A 17,594-nucleotide genomic window follows, 5' to 3' on the forward strand; every position below is an offset into this window, starting at 1 on the left:
TGAAGACGTTTACGGATTTTAAAGTTTTTCTCTTAGATGCCGTCTTATTGTCCTTCTGCGTCCGTAAGGGCCTTAATCTGATTTGACGATCAGCTGGTGTCTTGCCGGACAATATCTATGCTAAAATAATTGAAGTCTCATTTATTAAGTTAAGAAAAAATATTTGTTAAAAATATGACACAGGATAACGGAAACTTAAATACATTCAGTTTATTTTTATAATTATTAATGTTTGTCATAAGACAGATGGCGATTAATCGATTTAAAATGGAGGATGTTTTAATATCGTGTTTTTTGTGTATAGGTTGTGTTAGAGTTTTGATTACAGGCTGTCGTTAGTGTTAGTTCTCTTCAGTTCTGTGTTAATTTATTAAAATAGTATTCTGATTTTTCATAACGGTAATATGTGAGCTTTGAGGTTCACCGATGAGTGTTATGTTTAATTAACTTAGATTAAGTAGGTCATGAAAATTTGAACTTCAGTTTAATATTATTATTACTAATACTGTCTCTAACAAAAATACTGTATCATAAATATATGAATCATTTAACATATAGATTAGTCCAAGACTAGGTCTAGAGTAAGATGTAACTTGTAAGTACTACAGTATCAACAAAGACTACAATACATGATTAAGTTTTACTTGTTTCAGTTTGTTTGCTAATTGCATGGTTCCAGTGGTAAGTTGTTGTTTGAAATATTTTAAAATTTATCATAAAAATATCAGAAAATAAATTTGAAATCTTTTGAAGTGGTTAACAATAATGCCAAGAAAAGCACTGTTTTATTTTCAGGAGAGAGAAAGAATCGTGAATGTTGCATTAATATAAATTATCTATATTGTCATTAGGTGTGTAAACCAAAACATAAACATCAAAATGTTGAGTTTATAAACATATGTTCACTCATGTTTTCATGGTGAAAGAAAATACTTCATTTCTCTTTCTTCCTGAAATTGCATAAAACAAAAATTAATTTTCAACTGTTTTAATTTAACGTTAAGAAACAAGATTTTAAATGTTTGAGAAACAAAAAAATGATTTATTCAAAACAGTTAATTGAAATAGGATCATATATTTTTTCTATTTCAATTGCACCTTAAGCTATTAATAGCCAATGAAAAGAGCAAGATATATTATTTTAAACTTCATAAACTCTGTCCAAAAAATAATTGTTTTATAAGGAAAAAATATTTAGTTTAAAAGGTTTATGAGTAAAGTTTGTTCTATGTTGTATGAAAAAGAAAGAGAATTGATGGATTTACTTTACTCATAAAAACAAGTGTTAATACTCATTCATAATCTTAAGGTTGTGGAGATGCACTTAAAATCTCCACACCTAGTGTAACCGTGAGAGACATTGGGCATATTTTGTACACTACATTTTAAGAAAGGCATTCTCATCAATGAGACCAATATATTTACCTTGCTAATGAAGTGTGCTTGAATTTTATGATTTAATCATTTTGATAAAACTGTTTGTATATAATAAATTAATTGTCAAGATATTTTATTGGAGTTCAATGTACATTCATGTTAGTAAAAATTAATATTGAAAGAGGTGAAGTTTTTGTACTGAGTGTTAACTAAAAGCAAAAAATTGTATTTGGTATTGTGATTGGTCTGTAGATTTTAGTTCACCTTTGACAGATCCTGATACCAAGAGTTTTGTGTTTTTTTTCATCCTAGTTACAAAAAAGTTCTAAACTTGACCTTGAGAATGGTATTAAAGTGTAGCTTTTTTATTTTGATCCAGGTAAGACTTACCACTGTACATAAATAGTTTCTTGTGTAAATAACATAAGGTATAAAAAGAAACTAAACATTTATTAACTAAAATTATTAAAAATGAAATCAATAACAGCAGCACATTGAGAAGATAGACCCTGAAGAAGAAAGGTCTGTCTTATGAAAGATCTAGAATCATTAAGTTTCTTGGTTGTTCATTTTATAATTTTTAATTTAGTTGTTGTTGTTCTTTTCTAAGTTAATAGTAAAATTTATTTGTTTAATCATTTGTAATTTAAGACTGAATTTTCACAAAACCTTTGAAATCAGAAATTTGAGACATGAAAAACAGACACCACTCCATTCAAGGCAATGTTACTTTTCTAATAGACTAAAAATGGAAGATACTAAAATAACGAGGTCTTGGTCAAATAAATCATGAAAAAAATCCCAGATATTTCTTTATCAATTACAGATGGGAGATCTGCCAATGTCAGTTATCTATGATCATCAGTTATGTTGATTAGTGTCACATAAAAATTATTAGTCAATGTAAATTGCAGTTAAACTGATTAATGTCACAAAGTAATAAACTAAGCAAAGTTAGTGTTTTCAATTATTATTGTTTTTAATTATTTCAACTATCTAAGTAATCAAAATATTGCTATCATGATTTCTTAGTTTCTTGTTAATTTAAGATTGTTTAGCTTAATTAATTAGTGTCTATAACTTTTAGGATTTTAGAGTATGCCAACCATCTAAATCTCATACAAAAATTTTATTGTTTGAATGTAATTGACTAATGATCCTAATGAGTAATAAATTAACAAATTCCATTAATCACTCAGCTTTATTCTCAATTAATCCATGAAGAAGGAAGCTTATCTTCAAAACATGATTGTGTTACGTTTTTTCTTGTTTTGTGATTAGTCTAATTATAATTAGTATTATGTTTGAAGGTTTGCTTACTAGGCAAGAATTCAAAGATAGTTCTAAACATTTGAATGTTCTTCAGGTACATTCAGTCAATGTTAGATTACTTTTTCTATCTTGTTAAGAGAGAGTGTTTAACAATATTTGAATAGTAGTCACACATTCTATGTCACTCGTGGAAAATTCAATCTTTTATTCTTACTTTTGTGGACAGAGCACATATATCAGTTTCTATGTATGTAATCAAAACTTCTGTGCAATTCTGCTGAATGGTAAGACAAACAAAAATCCATAAAAAATTTCACACTTTAAGTATTCAAGATTTTGATAATTGGAAAAATAACTGTAGTATATCCAACAACCATTTTCTTATAATATAACAATTTTAAGTAAAATTACTCTCCTCACAACAAGAACATGACATTCACTACAACTGTATGTTAGGATTTGATTATATCTCTGAGAGAAATCAAGTGGAAATCTCAAATTGTTCTCTTTAAAAAAAAAAGTTAGGGGGATCTGGTTGAGGTGTTTAAGATTGTAAAGGGAATGTATAGAGTTGATGCAACATCTTTTTTCATACTTAACTATAAAGGGAATGAATAGAGTTGATGCAACATCTTTTTTCATACTTAACTGTAAAGGGAATGTATAGTGTTGATGCAACATCTTTTTTTCATATTTAACAATGAGAATAGTTGAATTAGGAGAGACAAATATAAAGTTTGGCAAAGTAGGAGTTATCTTCAGCCAAGATAGTGTTATTTTCTAACAAGGTGGTTGTCTTAAGATGTTGTGGGGGGAAGAAAATTTAAGTGAATTTAGCTGAAAGCTTTATAAGTTAATGAATGATAAGTACTGTTTTAAAGATTTTTTATTCCTTAAATTTATTTATTAATAGTTTAGAGGATAAAACAGGTGAGAAGAACCAATAGATTCAATGTTGTCCCAAAATGTAGTACTGAGAAACTGGAGTTTTTAAACAGCTATTATGATTTTAATAAATAGTATAACTTTTAATGTATACAAACATTACAGTTTGTATAAATAAATTATATAAAAATTTTGAACTCTGTACATTGAATCATTTTGATGTAATAAATTATATAAGAAAAAAGCACAGTTCAAACACCTTCCCCATGCAGTACTTCCCAGAAAAATAAAATCCTTTTTACAAAATGTTCACTTTTTTAATATATTTTTTTTATATTGGGTATGGATGCTATGATTAGTAATTACCAGCACAAACAGCCACACATATGGCAGCATTTCTGCTAGTTTATGTAACTTCCATTATGTAAACAAAGTTAATGTATTAAAGAAAAAGACATCATAAGAATGTTATATGTAGCAACTGTTTCTGTGCACTTGAACAGGCTGTTATCGTGAAACAGCAAGAAGATAATGTTTAGTGGCTATATTGCTTTAATAAAATGCATTGAATTTATACTGTAGAAAATGTAAGAATACTTTTGATGAGTGTTGTACTGTGTCTAACTGTGTTGTAGTTGAAGGTCTGTATACATTGTTATTGTTAGGCCATTTTGTTTTGCTATTTATTTATAATTGTTTTCCTATTATAATTTATTCATTTATTAATGACTTGATTCAAGGCATATGCTTAATTTATCAAAAATATTGTTAAAATAATGACATAATATTTATTTACATAAATCTTTAAGTTATATATTTTTTTCTGATCAAACTTGTAGTGGTACTCTGCACTGTTTTGCTGTTTATTTATGATTATGTTTATTGGGAATGTTTAATTAATTAATTAAATTTATTTTTAAGAGACTGTGACTGTTATCTTGCTAGGAATTGTTAAATAAAGATTTGTTTTACTTCTGTCAGTTTTTCTTTTAATTGGCTTACTGTATGTAACAGTATGAGCATTGCACATAGCATGTAATACATACATGTAATCCAGTTACTTTTTATATAAAACATAAAACCATAATTACTATTTTGTATAACATTTTGCTAAACTACATATAAATGTTTTCTTTCATATGTATGGATTACCTGTAAAGGAAAAACATTTTTCAATCAATATTGATAATTCTTTAAGTTTGTGAAACATAAGAATATTGGTGAAAAATGAAAAAATATTAATGGATATAATGCTTAGAAGTATAAATGAAACCTTGATTTATTAAATATAAGGTTTTTACAGCAGTTTTTAAATAGAGAATAGTTTATTTGATGTTGTTTTGTATACTTGTAGCTTATGTTTTAATACTATTGGAAATTTGTGTCTGATAAATTTCATTTCAGAGTTTAACCTACTACCCTAGAGCATAAAGTTAGATATTGAAGCCATCATTAATCACCATCCTGAACATACCTGACTAAAATATGTGCATGCTCTAAAGTAGTAGGTTAAACTTTGAAATATTGATTTTAGGTTTTCAGAATTTTGAAGATAATAGATAAACATGTTGGGTCAAATGACATGTTATCAACATGTTTGTCAGTTGTTTTTTAAGCATCAAATTTAGTATGTGGAAAAAGTAAGTTTTGCAAATGATACTAAAATTAGTTAGTAGTAGTTATAAGTTCCTTATTAAAGATATTTCAACTGCAAAGTAGTAGAAAAATGGATATAAAGCAAGAATAAAAGTATGGAAAAAGATTACCATCAAATCAAAATCATTCATGTAAAGTAAACTAAAAACTTTAAATAAAAGTGGAAAGACAGTCCAGAGGTTGTTTGGTCCACCAACATACATCTTGGAAAACGTTGTTAATTAGTGGTTAATGAATCAAGAAAAAATGTGTTTTTATTTATTTATTCCAAGATGCTTTTAACAAGTGCTATGTGAAATTGTAAGTCTACTAAGAAAAGTGTATATTGTATCTTAATATTATGAATTTTGATATTCATGCAGATTGAGTGAAAACATCCTCCATTCTATAAAAATCAAAGTGATAGACAGAATCATGCTTTATATTACAGTTATAATTATGGCTGTGGAAATTGCAGTTTCCAATCGGAAAAAAGACCACATGCTTAATTCAGCCAGCTAGCAACTAAAAATTGATAAATACTGTGAGAAATTTTTTTTCATCTCGTATTTGTAGAAATTTCCAGTCAGCAACAGTTTGATATATTTTCAAGTTAGCATCAATGATTTTATTAATATAGGTATATGTTTACTGTAAACTGTATTTAACATACTAATAAAACTGTAAGCAAGTCCTCTAGGAGAAATTTGTTTGTTCCTGGAGTAAATTTTAAATGTGTTAGTCAGTGCTGATGTCATTTAGGAGTATTGTTCAAGATGTAGCATTCATGCATAATGCATCCAGGAGTAGTGCTATGTCTAATTTTAAGCTAAGAACTGATTTTTTTTTTAGGTTCAGCATGGCGTTGGAATTACTGTGGTTCAAGACATTCAAGTAGAAAAGAAAAACCATTAAGTTGATTACACAGTTGAAGATGCAAGAAGACCATTATGTCATCTGATTACACAACATTATTTAAGCTGTTGTACCACAGTGCTGATGTAGATTTAGGATTATAATGTTACTTAGAAAATTACAATCATTTCATGTCACTTTTATTCTTGAGTTGGTGTATAATCTTTGATTCCATTATATCAGGTGTTTTTGTTTATTTGTTTGCATTTTTATTGTGTTGCACAGATCTTAGTGAAGTCAGTGTTCACATTGTTACTTATTGATGTGGCAGTAAAATATTTTGCTGTGGAAATAAATTTTTTAACTATGATTTGGTTGTATTTATGAACAGTTTTTGTAGAGTTATTTGTTTATCTGACTTGTCTGCATTGAAATGAAAATCAAGATTTCAAAAGTAAACTTTTTGTTTTCTCTTTATTAGATTATTAACAGCTGTTTACAGTCAATTATTTCTTACTGTAAATAAATGCAGATAAGAAGTTAATATTTTTGCTTCTGCTTCTCATTCTTTGTTTTCCATTACAGGGGGCAATGTCATCAAAACTTACATTAATTTTCCATACATGCATAATGTAAGTTTTCAGTAATTGTTTTGAAATATTAAAAAAAAATTTATATAATTTTGTATAGATAAGATCTGCTAATAATTTGTATAAAAAATATAAACATAAACATTTTGAATTTTAGTTGTAACTTTGATCTTTTTTTAGAAATAGCTGCAGATAGAATACAAGTTGGCTAGAATTATATATATAGTTCCATAGTTTTGACAGTGTTATCCAATATTAATTAATAATAAGTTTTCTCCTACATTTTAATCCTTATTGAAGAAATGAAGTACAAAATATGACTTGTAAGCTGCTACTTTCACCTTTTGAATATGTCATACTGAAATGATTTAAAATGGGGACATTTCTTGCATAATAAAAAAAACACCACAAAAACTTTAAATCTTGACTCCCTTCAGTTTTATAACTATAAAGCATTTCAAAGAATAAATTTGTACAAATAATTGAGTGCATGTGGAATAATGCAAGCTTATGTATGAAGATCTTATTCCAAGTAGATAAACACAAAATGTTTTTTGGTACGGGAAATTTTTCTAAAAATAACATTCCAAATTAGTAAAATATAAAAGTTTTATAAAAGAGGCTTTATTAATAACTGTTGCCACTCTGTTAGTTATTCCATTATTCTTCATCGTGGTTTCATAAATCAAGTGAGAAGTAACCTCAAATTAAATATAAAAATGTTAACTCAGTATTAAAGCTTAAAAGAAGATTGTATGACGTGTTAGTTAGGGACCAACTATTTGTCATAAAAAATTAATGTAGTAAAAATTATACATACTTTTTTCTCCCAATTTAAACTTCAGCTGATGTTGCCAGATATGCTTACAGAAGATATTATTTATCCAATAAGACTGTGTAAAGATTACAAGAAGATGACCTGTAGTCTTATGGCTGCTTTGTTCACTAAACAAGAAATGATCAATAGTCACGTGACAGGAAAAAGACTTACCATGAAAAGTGGAGAGACTAAAGCAGTTTTGAATCAAGATAAAGTGAATCTAATTATTGGTGAGTTTGATGCTAACAGAATTGTAAATTTTCAAATTTTAGAAGCAACTACAATGTATTGAGATTCTGTGAATTGTAACTTGTGAGTTAGTTTATGTTTTTACTTTTTTACTCAAGAATATCTGGTATGAAAAAGTTACACTTGATCATTTTTTCCATGATTTGTTGGTACAAACACTTATTTACAAACTATGAAACATTATAGCTTGAGCATCTTGGAAATAGTAATTAAAGTAGGTATAATAGGGAAAAAAAATTATTAAAACTTTTATTGTTCCATTTGTTTAGGACCAACTATAATTTACAAAAGAAAAATTAAATGAGATGAGGTGAATACCTGAAGTCAATGTGTTAAATGTTTATAGTGCATTGAAATGAAAAAGGTTGTGAGAGTGTAGTTTTGTAATGTTGGTTTTTGCATAAGACTTAGAGAATAACAGTTTGACCATTACTATTAGAATTTTTATTTCACCATAAAACCTTGAAGTGTAACAGTTTTCTCTTGTTTTCTTGTTTAGGAAATATAATGCAGTTTTAGGGTTAGTTTTGATTTTCAGTGTAGTTTCTTACATTGAAATTAGTAATATCATAATACTGCAGTCATAGCAAAAAGTAATTTGTGTTACTAATGCATTAGATGCTTGTATCACGCTGCATTACTGTAACTTTAGTAGTTTGAGAAACTAAGGGATTTGGTGATGCTAAGATTTTCATTACATAGTATTGCATTCTATAAATTATTGTAGCACTCTGTGATAGCAATTCTAACATTGATATCTAGCAAGGTCTATCTGATCACATTTCTGAGTTTTCATTGATCTATCATGAGCCACAAAGATAAGTAGGTTTGTTCCAAATGCTTTTATCATGTCATGAAGTGTCATAAATTTCTGAAAAAGGTAATTATGGTGAATGAAGTGTTACAAAAGACAACCAAAACAGTCAAGTGGATTTCATGACATCCAGAACTTGAAAGCAATTTCAAATACCTGACCAGTCTTTAGAAATGGAAAGGATAATGATTAAAAAATTGGGGTATTAAATAAAAACAAAGATCAACAAGTCATGCAAACAGGAAATGTTCTTCAAGGTGGACTTTACATTCCTGCTGTCTAATGTTGCACTCTTCTTCAGTCGTATGACAAAACAACCATATGAGCAGAAAATGTTTATTAAGGTGCCCTTGATGTTCCTATTGTCTGATGTTGCACCCTTCTTCAATTGTGTAACATAATGTGCCCTTCTGAATATCTAACAAATAGCAGGTACGTAGCTATCTATATAAATTGTTATGCTATTTGTATATATTAAGCTTAAAAAATATTCATGGAATTTATTTAGTATTTAAATAAACTTTTTGATGACCCCCCTCAAGGATAAAATTGTATAATTGTATTAAAATAATTATTGAAAATTCATTTGTAGTCATTTTTCCATATATTAAAAAAATGAATTTATTAACTTAATATTACTTTTACAAATATATGAAAATATGCAATTTTGGGTTGATTTCAGCACTTTTCCTAATAAACTGATTGGTACTTGTGAATATCCTTAAATTTGTCTGGGAATAAATTAATATGTCATTCTTATATCCCTTGGAGGAAAGTTAAAAGTTTGACAAAATCACATTAATTTGTCATCATAACTTGAATACAAGTGTTGTATTCTCAACTTCAATTGTCTTGGTGTGATGTAATAGAATATTTCAGCTTTGAAAGATCATATGACACAGTACTTACTTAATGTTATGAAAGTTTTTTGTTTTTTCAATTGTAAAAGCCAGAAAGACTTCCAGTTCAGTGGAGTTTTGTATAGAGTTTGAAAAACTAACAGCTTAACTTGAGGATCTGTCACTGCAAACAATGGTGTTTGTGAACAACTTCCAGTACAGTTTGCAGTCCATTTTTTAAAGCTTGCTTTCTAATTCTATACATCACTTAAATTATGATGTTGAAGTAAAGAAGAATGTATGTCAACTACAGTATATTTACTACACCCACTGACAAGACCTTTCACCCAGTAGCAGCTCAGTGGACTAGCTGGGATACAACACAGTATTTGTTGAAATTCTGTGTATATGATAATAAAATAAATATTTATTGCAGAACAAGATGAGATAGGCTTAGTTAAGTCATTTTGTCCATGACCATGTCAAGTTTCATGTCAGTGACAAGGCTGTTGTGCTTAGGTGCCTTATCAGCATAAGTAACTGCTTGAAAGGACAACAGAAACATCAAAAATATATAACTGAGTATAAAACTATTTTAAAACTAATTACAAATATTACATAAAACCCTCTGTTTAATAATAAAAAAAAAGGTTGCCTATAATGTATTTTTCTTGTATCACAGTAATCATTAAATACAATGAAATGCATGTGTTTTTGGAGTAAAATTAAAATTTACAGTTTTATAATATAAAAATTACATATTCAAGTTTTAAAACAATGTATGAAAACAAAAATTAGTAATTAATATCTGTAATAAAGATGAGCATTTTTTATTGTTTCTTAAAACATATCACAATGAAATTTTTGAAATTTCATAGGTAGGTAAAATTTAACACAAAACATCACATACAAAAATAAGATACATAATCTGCAGAAGTAATTTTGAAAATTCAAATTATTTTTTATTAATTTTTCTTTGCACTGCAGTAAAATAAAGTGTACCACAACACACGTGGTTCTTGTAGATTTAACATTAGTTGTCTATATACTTATACTTAGCCCTTTGAAACTTTTTATATATATGTATTTTCATAAATAACAATACATCAGTTCCAAACATGCTCTTGTAAGTCCCTCATCTTTGGCAATGCCTTTTTTGACTATGAAATGAGCATTTGTCACCTTCGCAATGACTGCATCCCTGATTGAAGTGTGTGTGGCCATAAGCTTCTGTCATGTACTCTCTGTCCTGAGCAACTTTTAACCTGTAAATTTTGCTACTTGAATATTTGTTAGTCATCTGTTTCAGGTATTTTTGTTTTTTTACCCAAAGTTTTGAATTTTGACACCAGTCAGTTGAATAAATTTGAAGTACTCAGAAATAATAATGAGAACTTGCAACATTTTTATTAGTTGTTTATGTGACATTTATGGTTATTTTGATTAATTTAATTAATCACCCATTAATTAATCTTTAGTTTATTGTGCTGCAAATCGTAAGACCCAAAGTTTGAATTGTTATGACACTGAATATGTTGCAGAAACACTCAGCTATGGATGTAGTATATATAAGTGGTGGTCAGTCATTGTTTAGTTTAAGCACCCCTTGTTATCAGTAGTCCAAAGTAAGAAATTACCTGAAACCTAGGTGTCACTCACGTTCAGATTGAATATACAGAGTCTAGTTACTGTCTAGTTTTGATAGTGTCACCAAAAACTACATTCAACTTGACCATAAAATTTAATGAAAAACCAAACTTACTCAACCCAGACTTAAGTAAGGAAGTAGAACTAATTGTTAAAACATGGTTTATGTTCCTGATTTATTTCATTTAAAAAGAACAAATCAAGAAGAGCAAAATGAAACACAAATGGAATACCTAAAAACAAAATACTAAATTAATATATTTTTTATAGCATGTCATGTGCTTTCTGGACTGGATGGACAAACCAATGAAATTATAACATACGACATTAAAGGAAAACAAGGGAACTTTTGGTCCATCTAAATTATCCTGTTCCCTGAATTAAACTGAACCAAAACAAAAATGCCTTAAAGCCAGCCCTTACCATTCAAATATTTATCAAACTTTCCCATAAATTAACTGCATTCACTACATCTAAAGGCAACCCTTTACAGAGACCAACCACCCTGTTAAAACATGAAGCTGCTTTAAGTGAAAATGACTTCTTTCTTGCCAAAATTTACATTTATGTTCCCTTGTCTTACCATTCTCACCACTAGATATTAAAAAACTCGTGCATAAACACTGTAAAATCCCCTTATCTTTCTTAAGCACTCGATCAGATTCCCTCTAACTATTAGAGAGTACATTTTCACATAATGTCATCCAGATGTCATCCTTGTCGCTCTGTTATAAACCCTTTCCAACAATATGGTACCCTTTATAATATAAACAGCCTAAGACTGAAAACAGTATGCCAAATGTAGCCTAACCAGTAATTTATAAAGTGATATTATAACCTTTTTATTAATATATTGTTAATTATCACAACAATGTTTAGTTTGTGAAAACAGAAATCACTTGTGCATGTAAAATATACCTTAAGAAAAATTTGTTTACCAGATAATACTTGTGCTACCACAAGTCTCAATTTTAATGACTTCCAGTTGTCTATCAGTTTTATTAAGTTGATGTATAATTTAATTTTGACAGGGCATTTGTTTTCTGTTTAAAATACCATATAATTTATAACAAAGTTATTTGTTATTAGACTTTTTTACATCTTTATAAACTTCTCAATCTTATTTTCATAAAATTTAAATTTTGAAAATTTGGAACCAAATGTGTTATCTTAATTAAATGTGTGCATCTAAACAATGTGCTAAGATTGTCATTAAAAATGAATCCTTGCTGTGTGTCAGTCTTTTCTTTCGATGAACTACTATACTTCAGATAACCCAGTACACTTTAGTAACTAGTGTAAATAATTTTTGAGACTCTCATGAGTCCAATTTTTCCTGTTTTTAAGGCTTTTTTATTTTCAAATATTTTTATGTGCAAAAATTGAAGGCTAAGGCCACTTGTGTGAGTCCTCCTCATGATACAAGATGAACAGAAAACAAACAGCAGCATTTTCAGGTTAACGTAAATAGAAGCCAAAACATATAGATTAATTTTATTTTAAAATTATGTTATTGGACAAGCTTTTCTGTGAAATGAATTTTTTGTCAAGTTCTTACTTATGTTGTGAAAAATTCCAATGAAATTCCTGTGATTTCAATTCCAGTTTTTTGGTGTAAAATTCATATAAATTGGTCATATCTTGACTGTCAGTTTCCTGTAAATATATCTTGTTTCACCAAAAGGCACTTAGAAACCTGCATGTGGCTCAGTTTCACAACATCTCCAAATTTATTTGCATAACCACCAAAACTGGAAATTATAATTTGTAAGCATTTTACCAGTAGAATGCATACAGAAAAATAAAGATAAAAGTAAACGAACCAATTTAAAAACATACAAGTTGACTGAATATTATGGAGCTTTTGAGCCATTTGAGAGAATAGAATATTTAAAAGAAGTTATTTCCTTTATCTAATTTCATTGTAAACATTCAATCTTTCATAAAGTGGTCTTACAATCTTTTTAACCTAGGATAGCATTTTTCCTTGTAAATATTATATTATAGTGTTGATTCAAAATAGACAGATTTACATCTGAAACATGATTGGCCTCTTCTGATTCAGTTGAACTATCTTTTTTAACTTCATATGATCTAAGGTTCTAAATGTCCTTAACATGATGCAGTGTTTGTGTAACTCTGCTGTCCTGCCTTCCACATGGCTTATTTACACATGCATCACTGGTCTGCTTATGCTCTTCCTTCCTGCAAATACCATATTTTTTGTTGACGTTTCATCAAGCTTTCAGATTTTGCTGTCAACAATTCTGTTAATTTGATCAGTTCTGCTTGTTCATTTGAGGCCTTATTTCAATGCTTAATTCAAGTATAAAAGATACTGCATTGTTGGTCCTGATTGATCAAAGTATTCTGGCTAGGCATTTTTCCTCATATCAGAGCTATTGCCAACTATTTATAGAAACAGACCCAACATTCATTGTATTCACATTACTTCTGTTCACTATACTATTGGTATTTCATTGGAATTGGCTCATTTAACTTCACAATCACTTGATCGTCAAATGTTTTATTAGTGGAGGAAGCATCTAGATGGACTTTGTCTTCTCAGTGATAAACCTCATTTTGAGATTGCCTTCTACTCAGCTGTTAGTGAAAGGCTATCCTTGATCTCCCAGTTCTTTTTCTCCAGAACTTTTCACTCTAGCAGTAGTTTTTGTCAGATGTCCTCCCTGTATTAGTTTATTTGTTGACATGGATGTTCATTTAACTGGGTATGATTATTCCTACTGATGTTTAAAGAGTTATTAATATTCCTAATATTATTGTAGCTGAACTTGACCATGTTCATTTCACTGGGTATGATTATTCCTACTGATGTTTAAAGAGTTATTAATATTCCTAATATTATTGTAGCTGAACTTGACCAGTATACGGGTACTTATAATGAGGTTGTTTCACTTACATGGGAGGTACATCAGCAGGAGTTGATGTGGGCATTGATGTCTTGTTCTTTGTATTGAGTCGTTCATCCTTCTGATTTAAGGTTGAGTCTTATTACACTGTTACTTCATTGGCCTACATTTTGGATCACTTCAACGTCTTTAGCTTCTGGTACAAAGCCTTTTAGGACAAAGAAGTAAGAATACTACCAACTCAAAACCCTCTTGTTGACTTAATATTCTTCTGGACACTTTCATTATTTTGTTCATTGAGGGTTCAACAGATTCTTTGGTCTGATGTTTTTCCTCACATTCACTTTTCCACAATGTTCAATTTGTCAGCAATTTCTGGATCAAGAAGTTTCAGATCTCAAAGGTACAATAAAACTATGCACTCACATTTCCAGGGTTTTAGTTGTCTTTTTGAAAACTTGTAATGGATTTGATTACACTCAATCCCTAATTCATTGTATCCCATTTCAAACTGAAAGCAATCTGAGGGTTGTGGGTTCAAATCCATGTCACATCAAACATACTTGTTCTTTCAGCCATGGTGGCATTATGTAATGGTCAATCCCATCATTCACTGGTAAATGAATAGCCCAAGAGTTAGTGGTAGGTGATTATGGCCAACTGTATTCCCTCTAATCTTACACTGCTAAATTGGGAATGGCTAGTGCAGATTTCAAACAAACCAAACCAATAAAACTGGATTACTAAGAATGTTTCTTTGATGAAAATAATGGATATACAAGATTCTTTACATCTTCATTCACCAGTTGTCTTCTTGATTTTTCAGATTTACCATTTTTATCCTCATTATTTTGGTCTGGATTATTAGGTTGACAAGGGGTTCATACCATCAGCTCTTACAAGGGGTTCATACCATCAGCTCTTACAAGGGGTTCATACCATCAGCTCTTACAAGGGGTTCATACCATCAGCTCTTACAAGGGGTTCATACCATCAGCTCTTACAAGGGGTTCATACCATCAGCTCTTACAAGGGGTTCATACCATCAGCTCTTACAAGGGGTTCATACCATCAGCTCTTACAAGGGGTTCATACCATCAGCTCTTACAAGGGGTTCATACCATCAGCTCTTTCATCCACCTTGTTTCAGACACACAAAGCTCATCTTTCAGTTGAATACATCTCTTTAGTAAATCATCCACACTTCCAAATCCAAACTTATTTGAATTCAGTATCTGGTTCTCCTATGGCTCCTTAATCTTCTAGAATTGAAAGTACACAATCTTATGTGTGTTGCCATACCTACAGTTACATATATCTACTTTGGGAACTGTGGCTTCTGTATTGGATATTGTTTTTTGGGATGAGTTTTTACGTGCTATCTTCCATGAGTTTTTCTGTCTCAGTGTAAGATAAGGTGTCATCCATCATCCTAGGCTGTTTTCCTCTACCTAAACACCCTTGCTTCTCTCCAGTGAGATTTGGATCAAGAATCAACTCAATATTAGGCACATCTACTACAGAGAGTCCTTGTGTACTTTTGAGTGAATTTTTAAAACAAACAATATTTTTAGTATGATTGATTTATATATTACATATTTCCATATCTTCATGGCAGTGTGTAAAATGACAAAATAATTTGTCTTGATGTATGACACAAACTTCTGTCAGTGAGAATAGTTCAGTAGAGATGGTCAAAATGATGTTTACTAAACATCATATTTTTAACCATTCAGTAAGAATAATGAATTAGTGTTTTACATTAAAATGAATGAATTTGTTAAATAATTCATGAGCTATTTTAATTCTTATATTACAGCAAATCTTTTATTTTTGAATAAAATAACTCATTTTAATACTTGAATATTATTACAAGCAGTTTTAAAAGAGAATTATTGATATTAAATTTTATGTCTAAAATATAGTTGTATAATCTTTAAAACACTCCAATACTATTTCTGAATAGCAAATTTTTGTTTAAATTAAAAGCTAAAGCATGTTAATTAAAACTGAGATTTTTCAACTTAGTCGTCTTCTTTTGAGCTAAGTTAACATGCATATCAAACAGTGTAAACACAATGTTCCAAATTTATTTTATTAGAAGTCTAAGTGTAACTTGAGTCCAGTGCTTCAAACAAAGGAGTCTGTATTAAGGTGTTTTTCAAAACTAAATGACAGGTTATTTGAAAGAGTTTCATTTGAATACCTCATAACAAATGCCACCAAAATGGGGATAACTGTAATATGCACATATAATCATACAGTATTGTAGTAGCATATTCAGTTTGATATATTTTGCCTGTATTTTGCTGTTTACAGGTTGTCCATAACAAAAAATGTGTATTAGTAAATTTATTAACAGAATTACTAGACATCATACATTAATTTGGTTTTCAAATAGTCCCATGCTCTGCCAACATAAACTTACTGTGGTTCTTATACTGGATTTTTTGTGTTTACTAGTATGGCTTGTGATCATAGTGAACAAGGAGTCTAATAAAACTGATATTCTACAAAATATAGAGAAGATATAATGTTAATTGCATGTGTCAAAGAGAAAAAAATTATTTTTTATTTCCTCAATGTTATAAAAATTTCTTTTCAGATTTTGTGAAATCTCACTTCTCAAATGTAACTGAAACTCAAATCAGGGAAAAAATGACCCAGAAGTGCAAAGATCTGAGAATAACTCATACCAGAAGAATTAAAAGAGGAACTGTCACAAAAGAGTTTTTTTAAGCTTAGTAAAAGCTGAAGTATATGTTTATGCATAACATAAATTTAACCCTGAAGTACATGTTTATGTCTAATATAAATTTACATCTTTCCTTATTTTTTTTAAGTGGATAACAGTGGTTTGTGTTCATCATTGTTTGGGGGAGCTTAAAAATTTATGAATGTAAAGCAAAAATTTATAAAAACAGTAATAAAATGAAATAAAAAATAAGGTAAATGTTTTTTGTTGTTGTTCTACATAGTTAAACTTCTTTAATCTAATAGCAATAAACATTTACATGTTTTAAGATATGAGAAATTTAAAAATTTCTACAAAAGACTAAGTCCATAAAAATATTCCATAGTCACTCTTCTTGGGTCCAAGTGGATCCCATTATAAAAAAAACAATGTATTTAAAAATATTTAAATAGTAATAAACTTATTTTAGAAACAAGAAACACTAACTTTAAAAATCATATTCTTTATTAATCAATAAATAAATAATGAACATTACAACTTTTTCCTTCTGTTACCACTAAACTAAGTGTAACAATATAGCACAAACTAGCCAAATACTGAAGCACTTACAACAACAAACATGTGTACTGCCATCTATCGGTGCTGATGTTTACAAATTACTTCAGAGATCTGAAGACCCCAGAAGAGTAACACAGGATTAAGAAGAAGATATTTTTTAATAATTTAGGTATCTAACTGAAACATATCAAGACAATATTGTGTGATTAAAATGTTAGTGCACCAGTCTTAAATCTTATCTGTGTGGATAACATTTGACTTGCAACACCAAAATTTGTTCATTTTGTGTTAGCTTTTTCAATGCTTACTTCTTATTCAAACATACTTTCATACTAATCTGAAACAGGGAAAATTAAAATGGTCTAGTATACTGCTCTGGAGCAACTATATTCTAGACAAAAAAAAAACATTATTTTCAGAAATTTAAATTGCATTGGTTAATAAGTTATTGTATGATGGAAACTTCGGTGGAAATTAAGTGTTGA

General features: G+C 29.1%; 1 protein-coding gene across 16 annotated transcripts; it reads left to right on the top strand.

Annotated features, from left to right (window-relative positions):
- The first annotated feature begins 21 nt into the window (after nt 1-21).
- LOC143258454 (uncharacterized) lies at nt 22-16,809 on the top strand. Of its 16 annotated transcripts, none has more exons than XM_076517442.1 (5): nt 256-681; nt 5,621-5,781; nt 6,022-6,656; nt 7,460-7,664; nt 16,462-16,809. In XM_076517442.1, the coding sequence occupies exons 3-5, from the start codon at nt 6,648-6,650 to the stop codon at nt 16,593-16,595; spliced, it is 348 nt and encodes a 115-aa protein (XP_076373557.1). In that variant the 5' UTR covers nt 256-681; nt 5,621-5,781; nt 6,022-6,647; the 3' UTR covers nt 16,596-16,809. The 16 variants fall into 16 exon arrangements, with proteins under 16 accessions (XP_076373553.1, XP_076373564.1, XP_076373554.1 ...); XM_076517444.1 differs by having other exon boundaries at nt 5,621-5,713; XM_076517451.1 differs by lacking the exon at nt 5,621-5,781 and having other exon boundaries at nt 260-399; nt 654-681; nt 6,610-6,656.
- Nucleotides 16,810-17,594: the final 785 nt, after the last annotated feature.

Source organism: Tachypleus tridentatus, chromosome 8 (genome assembly GCF_004210375.1).
Source record: "Tachypleus tridentatus isolate NWPU-2018 chromosome 8, ASM421037v1, whole genome shotgun sequence".
NCBI lineage: Eukaryota > Metazoa > Arthropoda > Merostomata > Xiphosura > Limulidae > Tachypleus > Tachypleus tridentatus.

Excerpts from the sequence above, each read along its gene's own strand:
- LOC143258454 (XM_076517438.1), top strand. The coding sequence starts at position 37 with ATGCCGTCTTATTGTCCTTCTGCGTCC. Across the intron at positions 6,657-7,506 it reads ATTTTCCATACATGCATAAT|ACTGTGTAAAGATTACAAGA; the intron begins GTAAGTTTTCAG and ends TTATCCAATAAG. Across the intron at positions 7,665-16,461 it reads TAAAGTGAATCTAATTATTG|ATTTTGTGAAATCTCACTTC; the intron begins GTGAGTTTGATG and ends ATTTCTTTTCAG.